The sequence below is a fragment of the Pelophylax lessonae genome (assembly GCF_965119305.1).
Source record: "Pelophylax lessonae genome assembly, chromosome: 4".
In the NCBI taxonomy this organism is placed as follows: domain Eukaryota; kingdom Metazoa; phylum Chordata; class Amphibia; order Anura; family Ranidae; genus Pelophylax; species Pelophylax lessonae.
In genome coordinates this window covers 17593558-17618181 of record NC_138771.1, presented here as the reverse complement: position 1 = coordinate 17618181, position 24624 = coordinate 17593558, and the positions used below count along the sequence as shown (strand labels likewise).

Sequence of the window (24624 nt, the reverse complement as noted above, 5' to 3'; positions counted from 1 at the left end):
CTGACTGGCAGCACTATGGGCACTGATTGTGGGCATTGATGGGGGCACTGATGGCGGGCACTGTGGGCACTGATGGGGGGGCACTGTGTGTATGTTTTTACCTTTTAGTAATCAGGGCACTGGTGATCGGTGCCCTGATTACATGTCTCTTTGTCCCCGGCGCTGTGAGGCTCCCCCTCCATTCTCACACTGCAGGCTCCGTGTGAGGAAGGAGCGCCGGCGATGAGAGATGATCTCATATGTTTACATATGAGATCATCGCTCATTGGACGGCCAGATCACGTGGTGAATGGCCGCTGTGATTGGCCATTCACCACGATCTGTGACACAGATTTTCCCCGCTGCGCGCTCGCGGGAGCGCGCGGGGGGGGGGGCGTGTCACTGGAGGCCGTTTAAAAACGGCCTCCCGAAAATTCGAGTCCGCGCTGCAGCCGTATATAGGCTGTAGCGCGGATGGCAGCAGGTTATTGAGTTTTTTGGGTTCATTGAGAACATGGTTGTTGTTCAATAATAAAATTAATCCTCAAAAATACTCATTTGCCTAATAATTCTGCACTCCCTGTATTGTAATCAGGGCAATGGTGATCGGTGCCCTGATTACATTCCTCTGTGTCCCCGATGGCTGATCGGCTCTCCTCCTTCCTCACACTGCAGTCTCTGCGTGGAAGGAGAGCTGGCGATGAGAGATGATCTCATATGTTTACATATGAGATCATCGCTCATTGCACGGTCCGATCACGTGGTGAATGGCCGCTGTGATTGGCCATTCACCACGATCTGTGATTGGCTGAGTCCAAGGGACACGGCCGACACAGATTTTCCCTCATGCGCGCTCGCTGGAGCGCGCGGGGAGCCTGTTTCTGGGAGGCCGTTTAAAGACGGCCTCCCGGAAATTAGAGCCCGCGCTGTAGCCGTCTTTCGGCTATAGCGTGGGCCGGAAGAAGTTAATGGACTTATTTATTTTTTTATTAGTAATGGTGGCGATCAGCGATTTTTAAGTACATGATATGGCGCGGGAGGGCCGCTCTGCCGCAGTATATCTGCGTGGGGGGCGGTCCATGAGCAGTTAATTAACCACTTAAGGAACCAGCCTTTTTCTGACATTTGTTGTTTACAAAGTTTAACCACTTCAGCCCCGGAAAGGTTTTACCCCCCCTTAATGACCAGGCCATTTTTTGCGATACGGCAATTCTTTACTTTATATGACAATTGCGCACAAACAGAGCTTTCTTTTGGTGGTATTTGATCACCTGTGCTATTTTTTTTATTTTTGCGCTATAAACAAAAAATGCAAAAATTTTGAAAAAAAAAAAAAAAAAAACAATATTTTTTCACTTTCTGGTTTAAAATATATCCAATAAAAAAAAAAAAGTAAAAAATCAAATTTCTTCATCAATTTAGGCCAATGTGTACTCTGCTACATATTTTTGGTAAAAAAAAATCCCAATAAGCGTATATTGATTGGTTTGCGCAAAAGTTATCGCATCTACAAACGATGGGGTATTTTTATGGAATTTTTATTTATTACGTTTTTTTTACTAGTAATGGCGGCGATCAGCAATTTTTGGCGGGACTGCGACATTGTGGCCGACAAATCGGACCCCTAAGGGTCCATTCAGACTAGCGCGACTTGTCAGGCGACTTGGTCACCTGACAAGTTGCGGTGGGTCGGTTGCCATTGAGTAGTACAGGACCCGTTCTAATAGGAGCGACACAAGTCGCTCCGACTTAGAAAAAGGGTCCTGAGCTACTTTGGGGCGACCTGGAGGCGACTTGCATTGACTTCAATGATATGAAGTCCCTGCAAGTCGCGCCAAAGTCGCGGTGCAAGCTGTGCACCGCGTCTTCACAGGTCGCCCCTGGAAATCGTGTCGCGCCAGTCTGAATGGGCTGTAACTGACACCTGTGACACTTTTTGTGGACCAGTGACACCAATACAGTAATTAGTGCTAAAAAAAATATGCACTGTCACTGTACCAATGACACTGGCTGGGAAGGGGTTAAAATCAGGGGTGATGAAAGGGTTAAGTGTGTCCCTAGGGGGTGCTTACTAACTGTGTGGGGGGTTCAACTGATTGAGGGGAAGACAGAGATCCGTGTTCCTGCTTAGCAGAAACAGAATATCTCCATCTTGTCCTTTTTGTTTACATAGGCAGATCTCCGCCCTGCCTCTCCCGGGGGTGAGCACAGGTGACCGGCTGACATCAAGTCTGCCGGACCCGCTGATTGTCATCCCCACTAGCCAATCACAGCGCGATCAAGCCTCTGGCGTCGCAATTTAGTGGCGATTGAACAAAACGACATACAGGTACGTTGTTTCACACAGTAGCGCCACACTGCCGAATTAAATACATGGTGGCCAGTCGGCAAGTGTTTAAATCAGTATTTTCTTGCTAGAAAATTACTTAGGACCCCCAAACATACATGTTTATACATTTATTTATTTTTTTATAGCAGAGACCCTAGAGAATAAAATGGCGGTCATTGCTATTTTTTTTATGTCACACGGTTTTTGCACAGCGGTTTTTTTTTTTTTAAACGCATTTTTTTTTTTGGGAAAAAAAAAATACACTTTAACCACTTTAGCCCCGCCTAACGTAGTTTTACTGCGGCACTCAGCTGCTTACAGGCAAAGTGACGTAGCCCTACAGCCGCCGGCGTGCTCCCGCCCCCGCTCTTTCCTGGGGAGCCAGCGCCTGTGACCGGTGGCTCCGATGTCCGCTGGCCAATTGCGATCTCCCTCAGGAGTGTGAGAAAGACAGACGGCTGATGTAAACACAGCCGTCTGTCATTCTCCCTGATGTAAGCACAGAGCCTTTGCGATCCTGCTATGTAGGATGGTATGTCTCTGTGATTACTTCACTAGCCACGCCCCCTGACAGTTAGAATCACGCCCCTAGGGACACACTTAACCCCTTGATCACCAATAAAGTTAACCCCTTCCCTGCCAGTGTCATTTTTACAGTAACAGTGAATATGTATAGCACTGATTATTGTAGTAATGTCACTGGTCCCCCCAAAAGTGTCAAAAATGTCAGTCAAGGGTCCGATCTGTCCGCCGCAATGTCGCAGTCCCGCAAAAAAAATCGCAGATCGCCGCCATTACTCGTTAAAAAAAAAACAATAAAAATGACAAAAATCCTTCCCTTAGTTAGTAAACGCAATAACTTTTGCGCAAACCAATCAAAATACGCTTTTTGCGATTTTTCTTTTTACCAAACATAGGTAGCAGAAAACAAATTGGCCGAAAATGTTAAAAAATTTGGATTTTTAAATTTTTTGGGGGGGAATTTCATATAAAAAAATGTGAAAAATATTGTTATTTTTGCAAAATTGACGCTCTTTTTTTGTTTATAGCGCGTGATCAAAAAATCGCACAGGTGATCAAATGCCACCAAAAGAAAGCTCTGTTTGTGGGAAAAAAAGGACGTCAAATTCATTTAGGTACAGCGTCGCACGACCGCGCAATTGTCCGTTAAAGTCACACAGTGCCAAATCGCAAAATAGGCCCTGGTCAGGAAGGGGGTAAAATCTTCCGGGGCTTAAGTGGTTAATGACCAGGCCATTTTTTGCGATGCAGCACTGCGTTCCTTTAACTGACACAAAAATTTGATGGAAAAAAAAAAAAATCCTAATAAGTGTATATTGATTGGTTTGCACAAAAGTTATCACGTCAACAAACTAGGGCAAAGATTTTTGGAATTTTTATTTATTTATTTTTTTTTTTTTACTAGTAATGGTGATCAGCGACTTATAGCAGGGACTGCCACATACATTGTGGCAGACAAATTGGACACTAATGCCCCGTACACACGTGCAGATTATCTGCAGACTTTTGTCTTCAGATTTATCTTTTCTATGTAGTGCAAGGGCCTGCCGGATTGCATACAAATTGAAAGTGTTTAGGTCTGACCTCATATTATATGGTTTTGGTAAGTCTGCAGACAAAAGTCTTCAGATAATCTGCACGTGTGTACGGGGCATAACTGACACTTTTTACACTTTTTTGGGGACCAGTGACACTAATACAGCGATCAGGGCTAAAAATATGCAATGTCACTGTACTAATGACACTGGCAGGGAAGGGGTTAACATCAGGGGTGTTTAAAGGGTTAAGTGTGTCCCTACGGGGTGCTTTCGGACTGGGGGAAGACAGAGATCTGTGTTCCTGCTTAGCAGGAACACAATACCTCCATCTTCTCCCCTGTCAGAACAGCGATCTGCCTTGTGTACATAGACAGATCGCCGTTCTTCCTCTCTGGGGAACAATTGTGGGTTGCCGGTGGACATCGATTCCGCTGGACCCGTTGATTGGCGTCCCTTTTATCTTTCACTATCTTTGTTTATTATATTTGGAAATAAAAAAAAAAAAATGAACAAACACATGAAAATAAATTGGTGCCACGAAAAAATTAAACAGCATCACAGTCAATCTATTATTCAGTATGCTGAGAAAAATAAAGCTCAGGGCTGCTTTTGTGAGAAGATCGTGACCAGGTGGGGACAGTACAACCCCGACCCTGCTGCTTAAGGCCTCTTGCACACAATACTCCTGTTTGAGCATCTTGCAGCTTGAAAAAGCTCAGTACAGCTTTTTTCTGAGCGAAAATACAGCCCATTAACCACTTGCCGACCAGTCACGTTGACTGTACTGCGGCAAAGTGGTTCGTTATCCTCTGGCGACGTAGAACTACGTCACCAGACACTCCCCTCTCTCGGCGGCGCGCGTGTGCTGCTGGAGGCTCGCTCCCACTGTATTCAGTCACAGCGGGAGTCGGGCCAGGGGAGGAGAAGTAGTGATCACCTCTGCTCTTCCCCGATCGTCGGGGATCGAGTGTGGAGATCAGCCCACTTGTGTAAACAGAGCGGGCGGATCTCCTAAGTGACAGGCAGGGTCAGATTTCAGTGTTCAGCATAGCTCAACCTGCGATCTGTCCCTGTGTCACTCAGTCCCCTCCCCCCACACACGTCAGTAAGCACCAGGCATACATTAACCCCTCCCTCTCCAATAAAATTAACCCCTTCCCTGCCAGTGTCATTTTTACAGTAACAGTGCATATGTATAGCACTGATTACTGTAGTAATGTCACTGGTACCCCCAAAAGTGTCAAAAATGTCAGTCAAGGGTCCGATCTGTCCGCCGCAATGTTGCAGTCCCGCAAAAAAAAATCGCAGATCTTCGCCATTACGCGTTAAAAAAAAAAAAAAAAACACCAAAAATGACAGAAATCTTTCCCGTAGTTAGTAAATGCAATAACTTTTGTGCAAACCAATCAAAATACGCTTATTGCGATTTTTTTTTTTTTTTTTTACCAAAAATATGTAGCAGAAAACAAATTGGCCTAAAATGATAAAAAATTCTGATTTTTACATTTTTTTGGGGGGAATTTCATATAAAAAATGTGAAAAATATTGTTATTTTTTTCAAAATCGTTGCTCTTTTTTTTGTTTATAGCACAAAAAGTAAAAATCGCACAGGTGATCAAAGCTCTGTTTGTGGGGAAAAAAGGACATACATTTTATTTAGGTACAGCGTTGCACGACCGTGCAATTGTCCGTTAAAGTAACGCAGTGCCGAATGGCAAAATATGGCCTGGTCAGGAATGAGGTAAAACCTTTCCGGTCATAAAGCGGTTAAAAATACGCTCATTGAGAATTTTTTTGTCAGATATGTAGGTAAATACATTTTGGCCTAAATATATGACAAAAATTGAATATATTGGATATTTTTTAACTGTCAAAGTAGAAAAATATTGTTATTTTTCCAAAAGTGTCGCATTTTTTAATTAATTTTGTTAAAAATGAAAATCGCACAGGTGATCAAATACCACCAAAAGAAAGCTCTGTTTGTGGGGAAAAAAAAGACGTAAATTTTGTTTGGGTACGGCATTGCACGACCGCGCAATTGTCAGTTAAATTTGCACAGTGCCGAATCTCAAAAAGTGGCCTGGACGTAAGACAGCAAAATCCTCCGGTGGTAAAGTGGTTAATTGTAATGTGCCTGTGCACACAGGCGTGTAACCAAGCGCTGTGCATTCTTCAGTAACAACAAAATAGAAAAATCTGCATTTTTGGTCAGTAATTTAAGCCTCAATGCACGCGAATACACATAAATACATACAAAAAAAAAAAAAGTCTGGAAAAAGTAGATGCTCAAACAGGAGTATTGTGTGTAAGAGCCCTAACTGTAAATGTGACAGCAGAGCCTGTGGTCCCCGTCCACGGCAACCGGCCATGTAAAATGTTCCCACAAAGTCGCTATGAAGGGGCTGCCCCAGTGAGGCGCATTTCTGTCCGCGCCAGGTATCGGGAGCATCTTTATTGATAAACCATCCTCCCTGTAAGGGAAGTGGAGAACGGGGAGACTTATTTCGGCATACACAACAACCATCAATATCCAATGTGGTTCGTAGATTATTCCCAACGTGTCTGTGTCCATGCTAGGCGAGTCAGAAGGCTCCCTCAGCAAGGAGGCACACAATGCCCAAAAAGAAAATAAAGGGGAGTTAGGTTCCATGGTTCGTCTGGACAAGTTGTGCAAATAAGGGGTCTGCGAGCGCAAGCAGTGCGATATCTAAACTGGAGGTGACTGAGTGTCCCTGTAACATACTTTTAGCACTGCCCCCTAGAGGACTGCTGAATTGTTCACCTTGAGATCCCCCTGGGTTACCATTAGCAACTGCAGCATGCACAATTTTAACTCTTTACTCTCCGGCTCAGTCAATGAACAGTCTAGGCCAGGGGATGTAGTTGTTTTTGTGGTTTTATTTAGTTTAGGGATGGTAGAAGGGAAGAGTGGGATACTCCAACTTGAACTATTTACAATAGGGGAGGACTCCTGCCTAAAGCCCCGTACACACGCAACGATTATCGGCCGACCAATCGTCCGTCCTTTGTCCAGAGTGGTGTTTTGTTGGTTGGAATGTGCCTAGACTGCACACGAATTTTCTCGCCCGACAAAATTCTACTTCAGAAGTGATGTCATGTGTTGGTTTGCTTTCTTTGTGTTCTTTCTTCTCTGAGCATGCCCAGACTTGCTCATAAGATTTTTCCCGTCAAAATCTGTACTGACTGCACGAAAATCGGACGTGTTTTGACGACGGACAAAAATTTTATAGCCTGCACACCAGATTTTTTTCGGCCGAAAAGTCGGAGTCGGTTGTCGGAAGCATCATACTAACAAGCCGAAAATCGGCAGATCGGTCGTCGGACGAAAATTCCCTGCCGAATTTCGACGCGTGTGTAGGAGGCTTAAAGATGCAGCCAGGCTGCTGATTCGCCTTGCCACTTAGATGAATTTAGGATTACTTGTTGAAATGAATTATCTTGGGGATTCACACCTATATACCCCCTTTCACTCCACCTGCTGACACCCATTCTCTGACTATCCTACACCGGGGTGGCCCCCCCTCAGGTCCGGCCCCTTGACACGATCCCCTGTACTCACGATACTGTTTTTCTCTATCCCCTCAGTCAGCTTTCATGGACCTCTGGGTTCAGCTCCTTCCTTCCTGGTCCCCAGGCCGATCGCCTGTGACCACGTGCTACTGCTACAGAGGAGGAGGCAGAGAAAGAGATGGACACCGCTCAGGCAGTTGGACTTCAGATCGCCACTGCAAACAGGATACAAGAGAAATGGCCGCACACCAAGCGATGGCTCACGATGAAAGGCTTTATTGAACAAGAATGCAAGGCACAGCAAAATGGATGGTAGACATGTTTCACACGGCTCACAACGTGCTTGTTCACTACCCTAACCCTAAGTAGTACAACATATATTTACATATTAAGCCACCAGACTAAAAAGAACTGGTGGCTTATGGATCTCTGGCATATAACCCTGCTCTACGGCCGTTTCGCACCACGCGCTTCTTCAGGAGCATTCGCTTATGGACCTCTGGGACTCTGCTCACCAGCTAAAGATCCTGCAGCACATGTGCTCCTGGCTTTTATACCACACCCCACAATGCACTTAGACAATCAGTCTGTGCCAATCACTTGGGCTGTATCAAAGCCTATGTACCCATTGGTCAGATTTCTTCCACTGTCCAATATGCCTCCCTATTGGTCTAGTGTGTAACACTCCCACTTCGTCAGAGGGGTGTGTCCCTCGAAACATGTTATCTCCTTTTGGCGGTTTTAATTTCTCCCCATTTGCCTATCATTCTCCGGTATTCGCCCTGCGAGGGGACTTTGCTTCTGTTTTTATTGTGTCCTCGGTCCGGCTTCTGACATCCAGTGATGTCAACAACCGGCGCGGCCGAGGACTCAGGAAGTGCAGGAGAAGCCGGCGCGCTCTGCGATTGTAGCCGGTTCACCCACGCATCCAGCGGTGTCATCTACTCCTGGTACAGACGGATGCCTCGGACCCTCTTCTCCTTTTCTCTCTTGTGAGGTACTTCTTGGAGGCGATCCTCCATCTACATCATATACAGCCTTTGTCACCATCATTCCTTGGCAATCATTTCCCTGGATACATCACCCGCAGCATTGGCTCCCTCTTTAGGTACTGTTCCATCGCCCATGTTCTCATGGTGACCTGTGGCTGTTCCCTGCCATCTTTATAGCGGAGTGTTTTGGGAGACCTTTTAATAAATTGTGATATTATTCCTTTACTTTTCAGCCTTGTGGCTTTTTGTTTTTGTGAACGCTAATAACCCCATCGTTGTTGCTTTTGGTTTGGGACTGTTTATGGGACAGATGCAATGCCATTCCCACATGTGTGTGCTTTAATATTTCTTAACCCATTTTTAACCTAGTTTATTGCCCAAATCAGCCAGCTCCTTGGGTTTGTTCATTGTTCGTCTGTTCTAAGCACCAGGTTTTCTTTTGTATTTCCTAAATTTATAAAGAAATTTGATTTTTAATTTTTTTTTAATATGTTTTATAGCAGAAAGTAAAAAAAAAAAAAAAAAAAAAAAAAAAAAAATATATATATATATATATATATATATATATATATATATATATATATATATATATATATATATATATATATATATATATATATATATATATATATATATATATATATATATATATATATATATAGTTTTTTTTTTTTTTTTTTTTCAAAATTGTTGGTCTTTTTTAATTTTTAGTGCAAAAAATAAAAACCGCAGTGGTGATCAAATACCACCAAAAGAAAAGTCTATTTGTGGGAAAAATAGGACATACATTTCGTTTGGATACAGCGTCGTACAACCGCGCAATTTTCATTTAAATTAACGCAGTAACAGATGGCAAAAAAATGGCCTGGTCATAAGGGGGGGGGGGTGTAAATCTTCCGGAGGTTATTTAGAATTTTAAAGGAGTTGTGAAGTCAGAAGGTTTTTTTTTATCTTCATGCATGAAGATAAAAAGCTTTCTGTGTGCAGCAGCCCCCTTCAGCCCCATAATACTTACCTGAGCCCCCCAGTGATGTCCACGACTCTCTCCCCTGATTGGCTGAGACACAGCAGCGGCGCTATTGGCTCCCGCTGCTGTCGATCAAACTCAGCCATTTAGGAGAGAGAGGGGGGCGAGGCCGAATGGCAGCTCCGTGTCTGAATGGATACTCGGAGCTGCAGCTCGTCTCCTGTTCCTCCATAGCAAGCTGCTTGTGGGGGCACTCGATAGGAGGGAGGGGACAGGAGAGCCGAAGAGGGATCTGAGAAGAGGAGGATCCGGGCTGCTCTGTGCAAAACCAACTGCACAGAGGAGGGAAGTATAACATGTTTGTTATGTAAATGGAAAAAAAAAAAAGACTTTACAATCACTTAAAGGAAATATCAATATGAAATAAATTGTGGATTTCTCTTACGTCCTCCGACAGTCTCCGCCCACTCATACAGTCTTCACCAATGGGGTATTGACTTCCTCTCCTTAGGCGTAGCTAGGCATAAGACTTGTTAAAGCAAAAGCATTTACTTAGACACACCCATGGAGGCTGTCCCACTGGTCCAATACCCCCCTGCAATAGCCATCCCACTTCAGATTGTCCTCTGCCTAGTTCAGGAGTAGTCAGGCTTCACTGTGCTGGGGCTACAGTCTCAGCCTTCTTCTTCTATTTTATGATTTTATTTTCTGATAATGTCATTTTTTCTTTGCTATACTAGCTGTTTATTTTGTCAGCTCTTAGTTAGTCGGATCTTCGGATGAAGATGGAGTTTGCGGAGCTTGGAATCGGACTGGTCGTCCTGGTTATCCAGGACGGAGGATCAGATGGAATCCCAGCCCGCCATTGAGCGTTTAGAAGGCTATGTGTTCGCCCTGGCCTCACAAACGACCCATCCCTGTCCTCAGGGATGCAGCCTGTGAGATGGCTACCTCACTGGACACATGTACGGTTTGCCCGTGCACCCCTGGTGTCCTGCATTTTCTGCCTGGCAGCACTCCCCTGCCATCTGAGGGCAGGCGGTTTTCCGTTTAATATGAGGCACCCCACGCCATCGGGTACAGGTAAGTACACTCTATGTGGGGCCTCTGTCTGGGGTCGGCAGTCATGTGTGCTGTGGTGTCCCCTATGTCTGTACGTTTTTGGGCTCCCTGATCCCGGTCCCTGCGGGGGTTTTTTCTGTCACAGCCAGCGCTGTCGCTGTGTGGGGTTTTGGGGGATCCCTCTCCTGTGTCACGAAGGGTGCTTTGGAGGTACAGACACGTGCAGCGACTGCTGCGGGGTTAAAAACCGCCGGTCCGTCATTTTAGGTGTGGGCAGCATGTCTGGCTTCACTATGGGCGCTTATACAGCATTGTATTTAGTGTATTTTGGCGCCTTACAGCGCCATCTTGTGTGTGGCAAACTATCGTTCCGAGCACATGTCGGTGGCAATTTTGCCGAAGCCTCCCATTGCTTTACGTTGGCATCCATGTTTCCTTAGCCTGCAGCCTCAGTTCAGTCTCGGCGGTGACATCACTTCCTTCCTTTCCTCAGAAGCTACCGAAGGAGCTGGTAACACATTTATGGGGCTCTGTACTGCTGTCCTTTTCATTTACTCCATTGTGCAATCTTCCTGGTTCAGTCTGTCCCTTCGGGGGGGGCCGGGTTCCACAGTCATTGTAGCCGTGTGCTGCGGGGTCCGCGGCACTCTTAAAGGGCCAGTACCGTCAAAAAAAAATAACTGACACTTTTTTTGCAATGGAATCCCAGGACAGCAAATTCCTTCCAGCCTTGGTGGGGGATTCCAGCCCTGCTGAATCCTCTACTCTGACTAATTTGGCTGCTGTTGTAGCGACTTTGGTGTCCAAAATGGATGTGCTGATGACTGAACGTGCTGCTAGAAAAAGGCCTAGGTTTTCTTTTTCTTCTGATTCTGAATGTGACATGGTTGCTGTGGGTAGCGTACCCCTTTCAGGGTCTCGCTCTTCTCTGGACCCGCAAGAGTCTGAGGGGGAGGCGGAGGTTACAGGGGTGGGTGATTCCCCCCTGGGACGCCAGAGGAACGCGCAGCTATGGACGCGCTGATTTCTGCCATTAAAGAAACACTACATTTAGAGGATGAGCCCAATCCTCCGGGCATTGTGTCATCTTTTGGTACACACAGAACCCGCAGGTTTTTCCTTGCCCCGCTGAGTTTCATCACACTGTGAATGAGCAATGGCGCCATTTGAAACACATCTTCACGGTGCCTAAAAAGTTTTCAACTTCTCTACCCGTTTGCGTCTACTACGGTTACATGCTGGTGTGTGGCTCCTCAAGTGGATAACACTGTAGCCAGATTGAACAAGGCTACTCTGGTTCCCACCGAAGATTCTCCGGTATTTAGGGATCCTACGGATAGGAGGCTGAAATCTCTTGCGTGCCATTCTTACATGGTGGCAGGGTCCATGCTGAAACCTATTTTCGCCTCTGTCATGGCGGCTCAGGCTGTGGCGGATTAGACCAAGGTGCTCAGACGCACACTCGTGGCTGATTCTGCCCCCCCCACTACCGTGGAGATGGTGGACCAGATTTATCAAGGGGTCATGTATTTGGGCGATGCGGCCTTAAATGAGGCCCCTTTGGCTGCGCGCCTGCCCAGTGTCGCGGTGCTTAACCGTCGGCTGATATGGTTAAAGAGCTGGTCGGTTGACCAGAAATCTAGGAAGGCGGTGGCTGACATTCCCTATGCGTGGTCTCGCCTTTTTGGGGAATCCCTGGATGAACTGGTTAAGGGAGTCACTGGGGGCAAGAACAGTTTGCTGCCCCAGAACCCTAAAGACAAGTTTTTCCGCAGAAAGCGGGGTCCCGCCTTTAAACTAAACCAGGGGTCCTTTCGTGCCTTTAAGGCACAGTACAAGGGAAAACCTTTCAAGGGCCAGGGTGGCCAGAAAAAGCCCTGGGCCAGAAAACAAAGATCCGGCCAAGCTGGTGCGGCGGCTCCGTCCGCCTCTGCCTGAAGGGTGGCGCCCTCACCCATTTCAGGGGTGGGGGGACGTTTGCGCGGTTTCCTCCAACCTTGGCTGCTCCGAGTTCAGGACAGGTGGCTTCAGGAAATCATTGGATCAGGGTACAAGATTGAATTTCTTTCACGGCCGGCAGACCGATTTTTTCCCTCCTATCTTCATTTGACCCCAGGGCGGTTGCAGGACCTGCATCAAGCGGGGCAGGATCTCCTCGCCCAGGGGGTGAGCATCCCGGTGCCTCATCGGGACAGATTTCGGGGGTTTTATTCGAATCTGTTCACTGTGCCCAGAAAGGAGGGCAAGGTGCGTCCGATTCTGGACTTGAAAGCTCTGAACCGCTTTGTGCGCGTTTGAAAGTTCCGCATGGAATCGCTCCGCTCGGTGGTGGCCTCTCTGAGTCCGGGAGAATTCCTAGCCTCTATCGACCTGTAGGATGTGTATCTACACATCCCCATTTTCGAGGGTCATCAGAGGTACCTCCGGTTTGCCATCGCGGAGGATCATTATCAGTTTGTCGCGTTGCCTTTTGGTCTCGGTTCGGCTCCAAGGGTCTTTACCAAGGTGTTGGCGCCTGTTACGGGCACAGGGCATTGCGGTCTTGGGATATTTGGACGATCCCCTATTAAGATCCAGTGCCAGTCAGAGCCTGCTGCGAGATCTGTCCACTACGGTCCAGACGCTTCAGGAGTTCGGTTGGACCATCAACGTTCAGAAGTCAACTTGTCTCCTTCGGTTCGTCTCCCGTATTTGGGAATGGTTTTGGACTCTGCTCAAGCGAGGGTGTTCTTGCCGGAGGACAAGCTCCGGACCCTGCAGTCCGAGGTCAGGTACCTCAGGGACAACGAATCCTCGTCACTCAGGACCTGTATGCAGTCCCTGGGGTTGATGGTGTCAGCCTTTGAGGCGATACAGTTCGCTCAGTTTCACACGCGGTCTCTCCAAGCGGAGATCCTGGCCAGGTGGGACAGGCTTCCTCAGTCCTTGGACTTGAGAGTGTCTCTGAGTTGCCAAACCAGAATGGATCTATTGTGGTGGCTTCAGTCCCCGGCTGTCTCAGAAGGGAAGTCCTTCTGCCCGTTACTGTGGACGGTGATTATCACGGATGCCAGCCTGTCAGGCTGGGGTGGCGTCCTGGGCACCCTATCTGCCCAGGGCACTTGGTTGGAGGAGGAATCCTCCCTTCCGATAAACATATTGGAATTGAGAGCGATCAGGCTGTGCCTGCTCCATTGGTCGGATCGTCTTCAGGGCCGTCCTGTACGCGTACAGACGGAAAATGCCACTGCGGTGGCGTACATCAACCACCAAGGGGGCACCAGGAGTGCCCGGGCGGCCCAGGAAGTGACCAGTATTCTGTCTTGGGCCGAGATTCATGTCCCGGCGATATCGGCAGTTAACATTCCGGGTTTTGGAGAATTGGCAGGCCGATTATCTGAGCCGCCAGACCCTGGACGAGGGGGAATGGTCCCTGCACCCGGAGGATTTCAAATGCTGTGTGCGAAGTGGGGATCCTCGGATGTGGATCTGTTCGCATCTCGGCTAAACTACAAGGTGGAAAGGTTCATGGTAAGGACGCGCGATCCTCTGGCAGACGCCTCGGATGCGCTGGTGGTGCCTTGGCATCAGAATCGTCTGATTTCTGCTTTTCCTCCGATTCAGTTGTTGTCCAGGTTCCTTCGCAGGTTGGCCTCGGAACGAACACTGGTGATTCTGGTGGCGCCGGACTGGCCACGCCGGTCCTGGTATGCAGACATAGTTCACCTGGCCGTCGAGCCTCCATGGCGGCTGCCAATGTGGGAAGATCTGCTGTCTCAGGGACCGATCTTCCATCCTGCTTTACAGTCGCTGGCTTTAACGGCATGACTGTTGGAAGCCAGGTCCTGAGAGACAGGGGTCTCTCCTCAGAGGTCATTCCTACTTTACTCAAAGCTAGAAAAGCCTCGTCTGGTAAGATTTATTACCGTGCCTGGAAAGCCTATTTTGCCTGGTGTGAGTCCAGGGGTTTTTCTCCTCGTTCATACTCAGTGGCGAGAGTGTTGGCTTTCCTCCAGTCGGGTGTGGACCAGCGCCTTGCGTTGGCCACGATTAAGGGCCAGGTATCTGCACTGGCTGTTCTTTTTCAGCGCCCTGTGGCATCTAATTCTTTGATTTGCACCTTCATTCAAGGTGTGCGTCACTTGGCCCCTCCTAGAAGGGAGCCTCTACCTCCATGGGACTTGAACCTGGTTCTGTCCGTGTTACAACGTTCCCTGTTTGAAAACATCAGGGAAATTTCGTTACCTCTGCTGTCTAAAAAGGTTGCCTTTCTGGTAGGGATCACTTCTGCTCGCAGAGTGTCGGAATTGGCGGCGTTGTCTTGCCGCTCCCCTTACCTGGTGGTTCATAGGGATAAGGTGGTCTTGCGACCAAACCCGTCCTTTCTTCCAAAGGTGGTTTTCGGATTTTCACCTCAATGAGGACATTGTCTTACCTTCGCTCTGTGCGAATCCTAAACATTCTAAGGAGGTTTCCTTGCATTCTTTGGATGTTGTCAGGGCTATCAGGGTTTACCTGTCGTCGACTGAATCCTTTCGGAAATCGGATTCTCTTTGTCCTTCCTGAGGGACCTCGGAAGGGTATGGCTGCGCCTGCGGCGACCATTGCAAAATGGATCAGACAGACAATTATTCAGGCCTATTCCATTAAGGAACAGGTACCACCCTTCCCTGTCAAGGCGCACTCTACCAGGTCGGTGAGTGCGTCCTGGGCTTTCCGGCATCAGGCCTCGGTGGCCCAGGTGTGCAAGGCTGCGACTTGGTCGTCGGTGCACACCTTTTCTAAATTCTACAAAATTGATGTTCTGGCATCAGCTGATGCCTCCTTTGGCCGCAAAGTTCTCTGTGTGGCAGTACCGTAGGGAACCCAGGTTTTGTGTGGGTCCCTGGCTGTTGGGGTTGTTTAACCCCTTGGTTATTCGCTTTCCTGGGTTGTTGCTCCTGTTTGAGCTTTTTTGTTGCCCAGAGCATTTCCTTGCTGTTCGAGTAAGGTTCCTTTCTCTGATGTGGGTACTGCGTGGCCTTTTCTGACGGTTGCGTTTTCCCACCCCTCATGTCTACACTGCTTTGGGACAACCCTATTGGTGAAGACTGTATGAGTGGGCGGCGACTGTCGGAGGATGTAAGAGAAAACTGAATTTTTGTAAAATCTTATTGTAAAATTCCTTTCTCTGAGTCCTCCGACAGTCGCCGCCCCCCGCCCCTCTTTTGGGGTTTTTATACACTTAACTGCTTGCTACCAAACTGAAGTGGGATGGCTATTGCAGGGGGGGTATTGGACCAGTGGGACAGCCCCCATGGGTGTGTCTATGTAAATGCTTTTGTTTTAACAAGTCTTATGCCTAGCTACTCCTAAGGAGAGGATGTCAATACCCCATTGGTGAAGACTGTATGAGTGGGCAGCGACTGTCGGAGGACTCAGAGAAAGGAATTTTACGGTAAGATTTTACAAAAATTCAGTTTTTCTAAAGTGTAACGTTATTCTTTCTCTTGCAGTATCTATAAGGAAGTGAAGACAGAGCGGCAGCAAAGCCCTTATATCTATAAGGTATGTGGTGGTTATTCTTATCTTCCTCCTCCTCCTTATATAGCACCAACCTTGTCTGTGGTGCCAAGAACTTGGAGCTGTTCAGATCCATCATTGCCTCTATAGAAGAGGCTTATGTCCTTCCACAGCCAGAAAACTAGTGATGTGATTTTGGTGGATGCCGGTGGATACTGGTATGAACTAGGTAATGTGTTAGGATCAATACTGGTATGGACTGGGTAATGTGTTAGGATCTATACTGGTATGGACTGGGTAATGTGTTGGGATCTATACTGGTATGAACTGGGTAATGTGTTAGGATCTATACTGGTATGGACTGGGTAATGTGTTAGGATCTATACTGGTATGGACTGGGTAATATGTTAGGAACAAAAGGATGCCACGTGGTTTGATGGAAATTAAAATTATCAGCCTACAGAGGGCTGAATTCAAAGACACCCCAAAAATCAAAGTGAAAAAATGATGCAGCAGGCTAGTCCATTTTCCTGAAATTTCATTGCAGCAACTCAAAATGGTCCTTAGTAGTATGTATGGCCCCCACGTGCTTGTATGCATGCCTGACAATGTCTGGGGATGCTCCTAATGAGATGACGGATGGTGTCCTGGGGTATTTCCTCCCAGATCTGGATGACCAGGGCATCACTGAGCTCCTGAACAGACTGAGATGTAACCTTGCGGCGTCAGATGGACTGAAACATAATGTCCCAGAGGTGTTCTATTGGATTTAGGTCAGGTGAGCGTGGGGCCCGTTCAATGGTATCAATTCCTTCATCCCTCCAGGGACTGGCTTCATACTTTCGCTACATGAGGCCGGGCATTGTCGTGCATCGGGAGGAACCCAGGACCCGCTGCACCAGCATAGGGTCTGACAATGGGGGGTCCAAGGATTTCATCCCGATACCTAATGTCAGTCAGGGGGCCATTGTCTAGCCTGTAGAGGTCTGTGAGCCCCTCCATGGATACGCCTCTCCAGACCATCAGTCATCCACCACCAAACCGGTCATAATGAACGATGTTACAGGCAGCATAACGTTCTCCACGACTTCTCCAGACCCTTTCACGTCTGTTACATGTGCTCAGGGTGAACCTGCTTTCATCTGTGAAAAGTCGGTGGTGAACCTGCCAATTCTGGTGTTCAATGGAAAATGCCAATCGAGCTCCACAGTGCCGGGCAGTGAGCACAGGGCCCACTACAGGACATTCGGCCCTCAGGCCACCCTCATGAAGTCTGTTTCTGATTGTTTGGTCAGAGACATTCACACCAGTGGCCTTCTGGAGGTAATTTTGTAGGGCTCTGGCAGTGCTCATCCTGTTCCTCCTTGCACAAAGAAGCAGATACCCATCCTCCTGACGGGTTAAAGGGGCGTTCCACCCAAAACTGGAACTTCCACTCATTTGCTTCCCCCCCCTGCTCCGGTGCCACATTTGGCACCTTTCAGGGGGGAGGGGGGGAACGGGTACCTGTTTTTGACAGGTACCCTTCCCCACTTCCGGGAGATGGCGCTGTCCCTCGGATGTTTGGCCCCCTCCTTCTTCCCCCGCCGCCGAGCCAATCCGAATGCGCATGCACAGTAGGGACCAGCCCGTGAAGCCACAAGGCTTCACTGCCAGGTTTTCTTACCTGCAATGGCGGCGACAGCACCTGACAGCCGATGGAAACATCGGCTGCGGTGCCAACATCGCTGGACTCCAGGACAGGTAAGTGTCCTAATATTAAAAGTCAGCAGCTACAGTATGTGTACAGTGTGTGTAGCTGCTGACTTTTATTTTTGGAGGGGGAGGCTGGAACGCCGCTTTGTGGACCTTCTACAGCCCTGTCCATCTCTCCTAGAGTAACTGCCTGTCTCCTGGAATCTCCTCCATGCTCTTGAGACTGTGCTGGGAGACACAGCAAACCTGGAAATGGGACGTATTGATGTCCCATCCTGGAGGAGTTGGACTGCCTGTGCAACCTCTATAGGATCCAGATATCGCCTCATCCTACCAGTAGTGACACTGACCCTAGCCAAATGCAAAAACTAGTGAAAAACAGTCAGAAAAGATAAGTAGGGAAGAAAATCTAAGTTTCCTCCACCTGTAAAACCATTCCTGTTTTTGAGGTTGTCTCATTATTGCCCATCTAGTGCACCTGTTAATTTCATTACCACCAAAGCAGTTGAAACTGATTAACAACCCCCTCTGCTATTTAACTGACCAGATCAATATCCCAGGAGTTTGCTTGACTTGATGCTATACTCTGATTATCTGATTAAAAAGTCTTCCTTTTTTTTTTAGCAATGTATATTTTTTTCCCCAACTATATGGGCCGGTTATTTAAATTTACCACTGCATATAGAGATTCAATAATACATTGTCTTTCTTTTAAACTTTATGTAATACCTAAGTTATATACCAACTTTTATTTGAGGTTTTAATCTGTGTAATCATTCATTTGAAACAATTATCGGCCATCTAATCAATTATGAATATAATCATTGGTTGCAGCCCTATAGATTAGTGTTATCCCCACCAGCTACCAATCCTGCATAAAATATAAAAAAATATGAGATAAACATGAAAGTATGTTGCATATTACAGGACACAGCAAGCATGTTTTTTATGTCATTATAGGAACACTTTGTAATGTTGTCTTAATAAACTGTTCTTTTTCATTTTAGGATGAGCTGCAGGTTCACTTGGTTAATCCAGGCCAATGCAAGTCACTGGAAGGTTTCTGGGGTGGAGGTGAAATGGCTTTTGTTATGGAGGGAAAGGTATGGTGCCTTGAAAACATGATGTCTTCCTCTTTAACCACTTAAGCCCCGGAGGATTTGGCTGCTAAACGACCAGGGGGTATTTTGCGATTCGGCACTGCGTGACTTTAACGGACAATTGCGCGGTCGTGCGACGCTGTACCTAAACAAATTTGACATCCTTTTTTTCCCACAAACAGAGCTTTCTTTTGGTGGTATTTGATCACCTGTACGCTTTTTACTTTTTGCGCTATAAACAAAAAAAAGCGTAAATTTTGCAAAAATAACAATATTTTTCACATTTTTTTATATGAAATTCCCCCAAAAAAAAATATGTAAAAATCAAAATTTTTTAACATTTTCGGCCAATTTGTTTTATGCTACATATGTTTGGTAAAAAAAATCGCAAAAAGCGTATTTTTATTGGTTTGCACAAAAGTTATCGCGTTTACTAACAAAGGGAAAGATTTTTGTCATTTTTGTTGTTTTTTTTTTTTTTTAACGCGTAATGGTGGCGATCTGCGATTTTTTTTTTTTTTTTTTGCGGTACTGTGACATTGGGGCGGACAGATCGGACCCTTGACTGACATTTTTGACACTTTTGGGGTTACCAGTGACATTTTTACAGTAATCAGTGCTATACATATGCACTGTTACTGTAAAAATACACTGGTAGCGAAGGGGTTAACTTTATTTGAGAGGGAGGGGCTGTGTGTGTCCCTAGGGGCGTGATTCTTACTGTGATTGGCTGTGACTTGAGGTGTAAGGACACTGATCAACGGTCCTACATAGTAGAACCGTGTGATCAGTGTTTTTACACCGAGGAGAATGACAGGCAGCTTGTTTACACAAGCTGCCTGACTTTCTCCCTCTCCCCCAACGATCGCCGAGTGACCGGCGGACATCGGGTCCGCCGGTCACACGCGTGGGGGGGTCCGTGACCGCCTCCGGCGGCGCGCGCTCGCTCCCCAGACCCTCCCAGGCTAGTGACGTTAATTAACTTCACTTTGCATGTGAGGGGCTGACCGCCGCAGTAAATTTACTTGCGGTGGTCGGCAAGCGGTTAAGAACACTGAGCATTTATAAAGAGTGTACTCAAAGCACACTAATTGCATTAAAGTAGAACAATAGGCAACATTTTTTTTTTCTTTTTTTTTTGGGATAGAGTAATGGAGGGTTCTAACTCAGTTTTTTTTTTTTTTCACCAACCGTGTCCGATTGTGGAGATTTCCCTTCACTTCCTGTCTCATAGCCAAACAGGAAGTGAGCAGTAATCCCTGTAAATGAAGGGAATTCCATTGTGGACCCCCAGGTCACCAGAACTAGTGTCCCCATTGGAATCTTTCCTCTATATTACTTTTCTGGGGACAACCAAAAATTTGGTATTTTCTTTTACTTTCATTTTCAAAGATAATGGTAAACATGACAAACAGAGAGGGCGAATCTAATTAGCGGGGGGGGGCACAGACAGCAACAAAAACCTGACAGATGTTTTAATCCCTCTCCATTCCATCCAAAACTAAAAAAAGTTTTGCCTCTAGTTTTAAGTATTAATAAAGAACCTAATCACTGACTCTTTTTTTCTTACTTTGAAAATGTGTGCATGTCATTAGTCCATCCATGTAGCTGCTGTTTTCTTTACTATTTCCTGTTCTTCATAAATTGGAATCCCGCTGTTTTCAAAAGGGAAAAAAACACATGCCTGAGCTCCATTTAGATGTGCAATTTTTAGGGAAAGAGCACCATCCAGGGGCCATCAGGAAGGAACATGCTTGTCTAAAGGGGATGCTGGGGATGTGTTCTTATCCCTCCTAAAGCCCCGTACACACGTACCGATTGTCGGCCGTAAATATTCGGCCGACGACCGATTGGCCGATTGTAGGCTTGTTAGTATGATGCTTCCAACAGCCAACAGCGCATTTTCGGCCGAACAGAATCTGTCGTGCAGGCATTAAAATTTTTGTTGGCCAACACCAGAACGGCCGATTGTTCGCCAGTCAGTACAGAATTCGGCCGACAAGCAGCCGATTAGCAAGACTGGGCATGCTCAGAAAAGAAAAAACACACGGAAAGTTAACCATCACATGACATCACTTCTGCAGTCGGCTGTTGTTGGCCGACAAAATTCATGTGCAGTCTTCTGCAGTTTTCAGCCGACACGACAGCCCTGGACAAAAGACGGCCGATCGTTTGGCCGACATTCGCTACGTGTGTACGGGGCTTAACATTCTCTGCTCTTTGAGCAGCTGAATGGGTGGCTACCAGGGGAGATACCAAGAGAGACAAATTAATTGTAGACACAAACATAAAGGAAATTAATGCAGATGGAACAATTCTAAAGTATTTTTGAGAACTAAATCTATACAGAATTTTAAACAAGGAGAATGAATGGAAACCAAAAGCATATATGTCATTTTTATTTACTTTGGTTACACTTTTAAGTGATCCCTTTTCCAGGCTATCAAAGCAGATGAAGAGAATATGGACAAATTCCAGGACAGTTACAGCCATTCATTCAATGCCCCTGTGGAGGAGTCCTGCCTACCATTGCCACTGTCCTCCATGAAAGCCAGGTATTTATACTTCTGTTATATAATGGTTTCCTTTTTTCTGGTAATCTAGAGTTAGGGAACATGGCTGGCTTGTAGAATTATTTTTCTTAGGCATGCATCATGTGCATTCTGTATCTCTTCTGGTTAAATCACTATCATTGTTCATATACAGTTGTGCTCAAAAGTTTGCATACCCTGGCAGACATTGTAAAATGTTGGCATTGATATTGAAAATATGACTTATGTCCAAAAAAAAACCTGTCTTTTATTCAACCGCTTTACGTCCACCCACCATAGATAGAATCCTTTGGACACAGCTGGTCACAGATCACGGTAAAGGGCCAATCAAAGTGGCCCTTTACCATGTGATCAGCTCTGTCTAATCACAGCTTTTCACATGTAAACAAGTTATACTTGCTGGCTATTGGCAGTCCTTTCCTCACACGCTGTGCCTGTGTGATGAAAAGAGAGCCGATCACTGGCAAGGCTGACCAGACAGTTAGTACAATCTTTACGCTGATTATCAGTGCAGCTTATCAGTACCCTCCTCATCCGTGCCCATCAGTGCCTATCACTGCAGTCTCATCAGTGTAGCTTATAAGTGCCTATCACTGCAGTCTCATCAGTGCCCATTAATGAAGAAGAAAAATTACTTATTTGCAAGATTTTATATTAGAAAAACTTTTTTTTTTTAATTTTCAGTATTTTTTTGTTTGTTTAGCAGAAAATAACCCAGTTGTGTTCATCCACTTCAGCTCCGGAAGGTTTTACCCCCTTCCTGACTAGGCCATTTTTTGCAACACGGCACTGCGTTGCTTTAACTGACAATTGCGCGGTCGTGCGATGCTGTACCCAAATAAAATTGCTGTCCTTTTTTTCCCAAAAATAGAGCTTTCTATTCGTGGTAATTGATCACGTGTGCGATTTTTTTTTTTTTTTTTTTTTTTCTTTTGTGTGCCCTCAACAAATAATAGACTGACAATTTTGAAAAAAAAAATATATATATTTTTTACTTTCTGCTTTAAAACCTATCCAATGAAAAAAAAAAAGTAAAAAATCTAACTTCTTCATCAATTTGGGCCAATATGTATTCTGCTACATATTTTTGGTAAAAAAAAAAATCCCAATAAGCGTATATTGATATTGAACCAGTGACACCAATACAGTGATCAGTGCTAAAAAACAAAAAACAAATGCACCTTCACTGTATATATGATACTGGCAGGGAAGGGGTTAACATCAGGATCAGGGGCACTCAAAGGGTTAAGTGTGCTCCTAGGGAGTGATTTCTAGTTGTGTGTGTGGGGGGGGGGGGGGGTTGGATGCATTAGAGAATAACAGAGCACAAGATCTCCATTTGTCCTATGTAAGTCTCCGTTCAGACATATGCGATGTGGGAACCCCGCAAATCCACTGCAGGTTCCCGCATCGCATTCAACTCACAGGCAGTTCACACTGCCATATGCGAATCTCTGGGGGTGTCAATACAAAGTTAACGACATCCCCAAATCAGTTCGCCTATCACAGTGCGAACTGTCAGTTCGGGCATGAATCGATTTGCATAAGTTTGATCCGATTCTGGTGCAGATCCAAAAAAGGGTCCTGTGCGAGTTGTGCCTGAATGCAATGCAAAATACAGATTGTATGGCTGAATTTACATTGCACAGTCATCGCATGTGATTTGCAGAGCAGTGCGCTCCGAATCACATGCGATGTCTGTCATCACATATATGTGAACCAGTGCTGACAGAACAGTGGTCTGCCTTGTTTACATAGGCAGACCGCCGTTCTGCCTCTCCTCAGAACGATTGGCGGGTCCCAGCGGTCATCGCGCGACCCAGATCTCGTGAACAAAGTCACGTACACGTACGTGATTTTGCGCAGCCGGGCCGCCCTGCCTCTATATATGTGGCAAGCGGTCCAAAAAGGGTTAATAACCACCAAAAGAAAGCTCTGTCTGTCTCAAAAAAATGATAAAAATTGCATATGGGAACATTGTTGCATGACCGTGCAATTATCATTTAATTGTGACAGCGCTGAAAGCTGAAAATTTGCCTGTGCAAGAAGGGGGTGAAAATGCCCGGTATTGAAGTGGTTAAAAAAAAAATGTATTCATCAAGAATACCAATGTAGTAAGTGTGTGTTACCTTTTGTAGGCAGTTACTTTCCTGCTATTCTTTGACACACAACCCCAACATGGCTGAGCTGAGGAATGGGAAAGCAGTGGACGTCTTGCCTCAATTGTGGGTGCGATGTGACGGCTCTGATCCAGAAGGAACTTGTTGGCTTGGTGCTGAGCCTATTAAAACCAGCAGAAATGAGATCACAGGAATGACCTTCCATAAAGTGACTTATGCAGGTATGTTAGACTTGTCCACCAACTGGAGACTTAAATAAAGTCCATACCCCCAGATTTTCCACAAAACTCTATTATTTATCAAATGAATCTGCGCACTGCTCTGCAAATCACATGCGGTGTCTGTGCGCTGCGAATTCAGCCATACAGATTACATGGCTGAATTTGCATCGCATTCGGACCTAAGGCGCACAGGACCCTTTTTTTGGTCCGTGCCAGAATCGGATCGCATGGATGTTCCTACCTATGCGATACGATTCCTGTCCGAACTGATAGTTCCCACTGCAATATGCGACCTAATCTGGCAGTGTCGTTAACTTTGTATTGGCACTCCCAGCAGTTTGCATATGGCAGCGATGCGGGAACCCACAGTGGATTGGCATGGTTCCCGCATCGCACCAATGTGAACTGGCACAAAATGTGTGTGAAAATTATTAGCAAGTTTAATTTTCCTCTAATGGTAAAGCTGTGTTCACCCATTTGTAAAGGCTATCTATTGGTCCGATTTGTTTCCATATTTGACTTTTTAACAAAGATAACCTTTGCTTATACAGCTTCAAGAAAAAGTATGTGAACCCTTTGGAATGATATGGATTTCTGCACAAATTGGTCATAAAATGTGATCTGATCATCATCTAAGTCACAACAATAGACAATCGCAGTCTGCTTAAACTAATAACACACAAAGAATAAAATGTTGCCACTCCTAGGGAGAGTAGCAGCAGTGCTGAACTTTCTCCATTTACAGTGCATTGCGAAAGTATTCGGCCCCCTTGAACTTTGCGCCCTTTTGCCACATTTCAGGCTTCAAACATAAAGATATAAAACTGTAATTTTTTGTGAAGAATCAACAACAAGTGGGACACAATCATGAAGTGGAACGAAATTTATTGGATATTTCAAACCTTTTTAACAAATAAAAAACTGAAAAATTGGGCGTGCAAAATTAAAAAAAAAAAGAATGAAATGTTGCCATGTTTTTATTGAACACACCATGTAAACATTCACAGTGCAGGTGGAAAAAGTATGTGAACCCCTA

The 24624-nt window shown here is 45.9% G+C and overlaps 1 protein-coding gene across 2 annotated transcripts in view; it reads left to right on the top strand.

Annotated features, from left to right (window-relative positions):
• ZWILCH (zwilch kinetochore protein) overlaps positions 1-24624 on the top strand; it is a 164008-nt gene that overhangs the window by 6328 nt on the left and 133056 nt on the right. The window contains exons 2-5 of one of the 2 annotated variants that reach the window (XM_082253012.1): positions 15894-15945; positions 18603-18698; positions 21135-21250; positions 23386-23588. In XM_082253012.1, the coding sequence (XP_082109138.1) occupies positions 15894-15945; positions 18603-18698; positions 21135-21250; positions 23386-23588 (467 nt within the window). The remainder of the gene's footprint in view (positions 1-15893; positions 15946-18602; positions 18699-21134; positions 21251-23385; positions 23589-24624) is intronic. The other variant, XM_082253013.1, reaches the window with a different exon arrangement.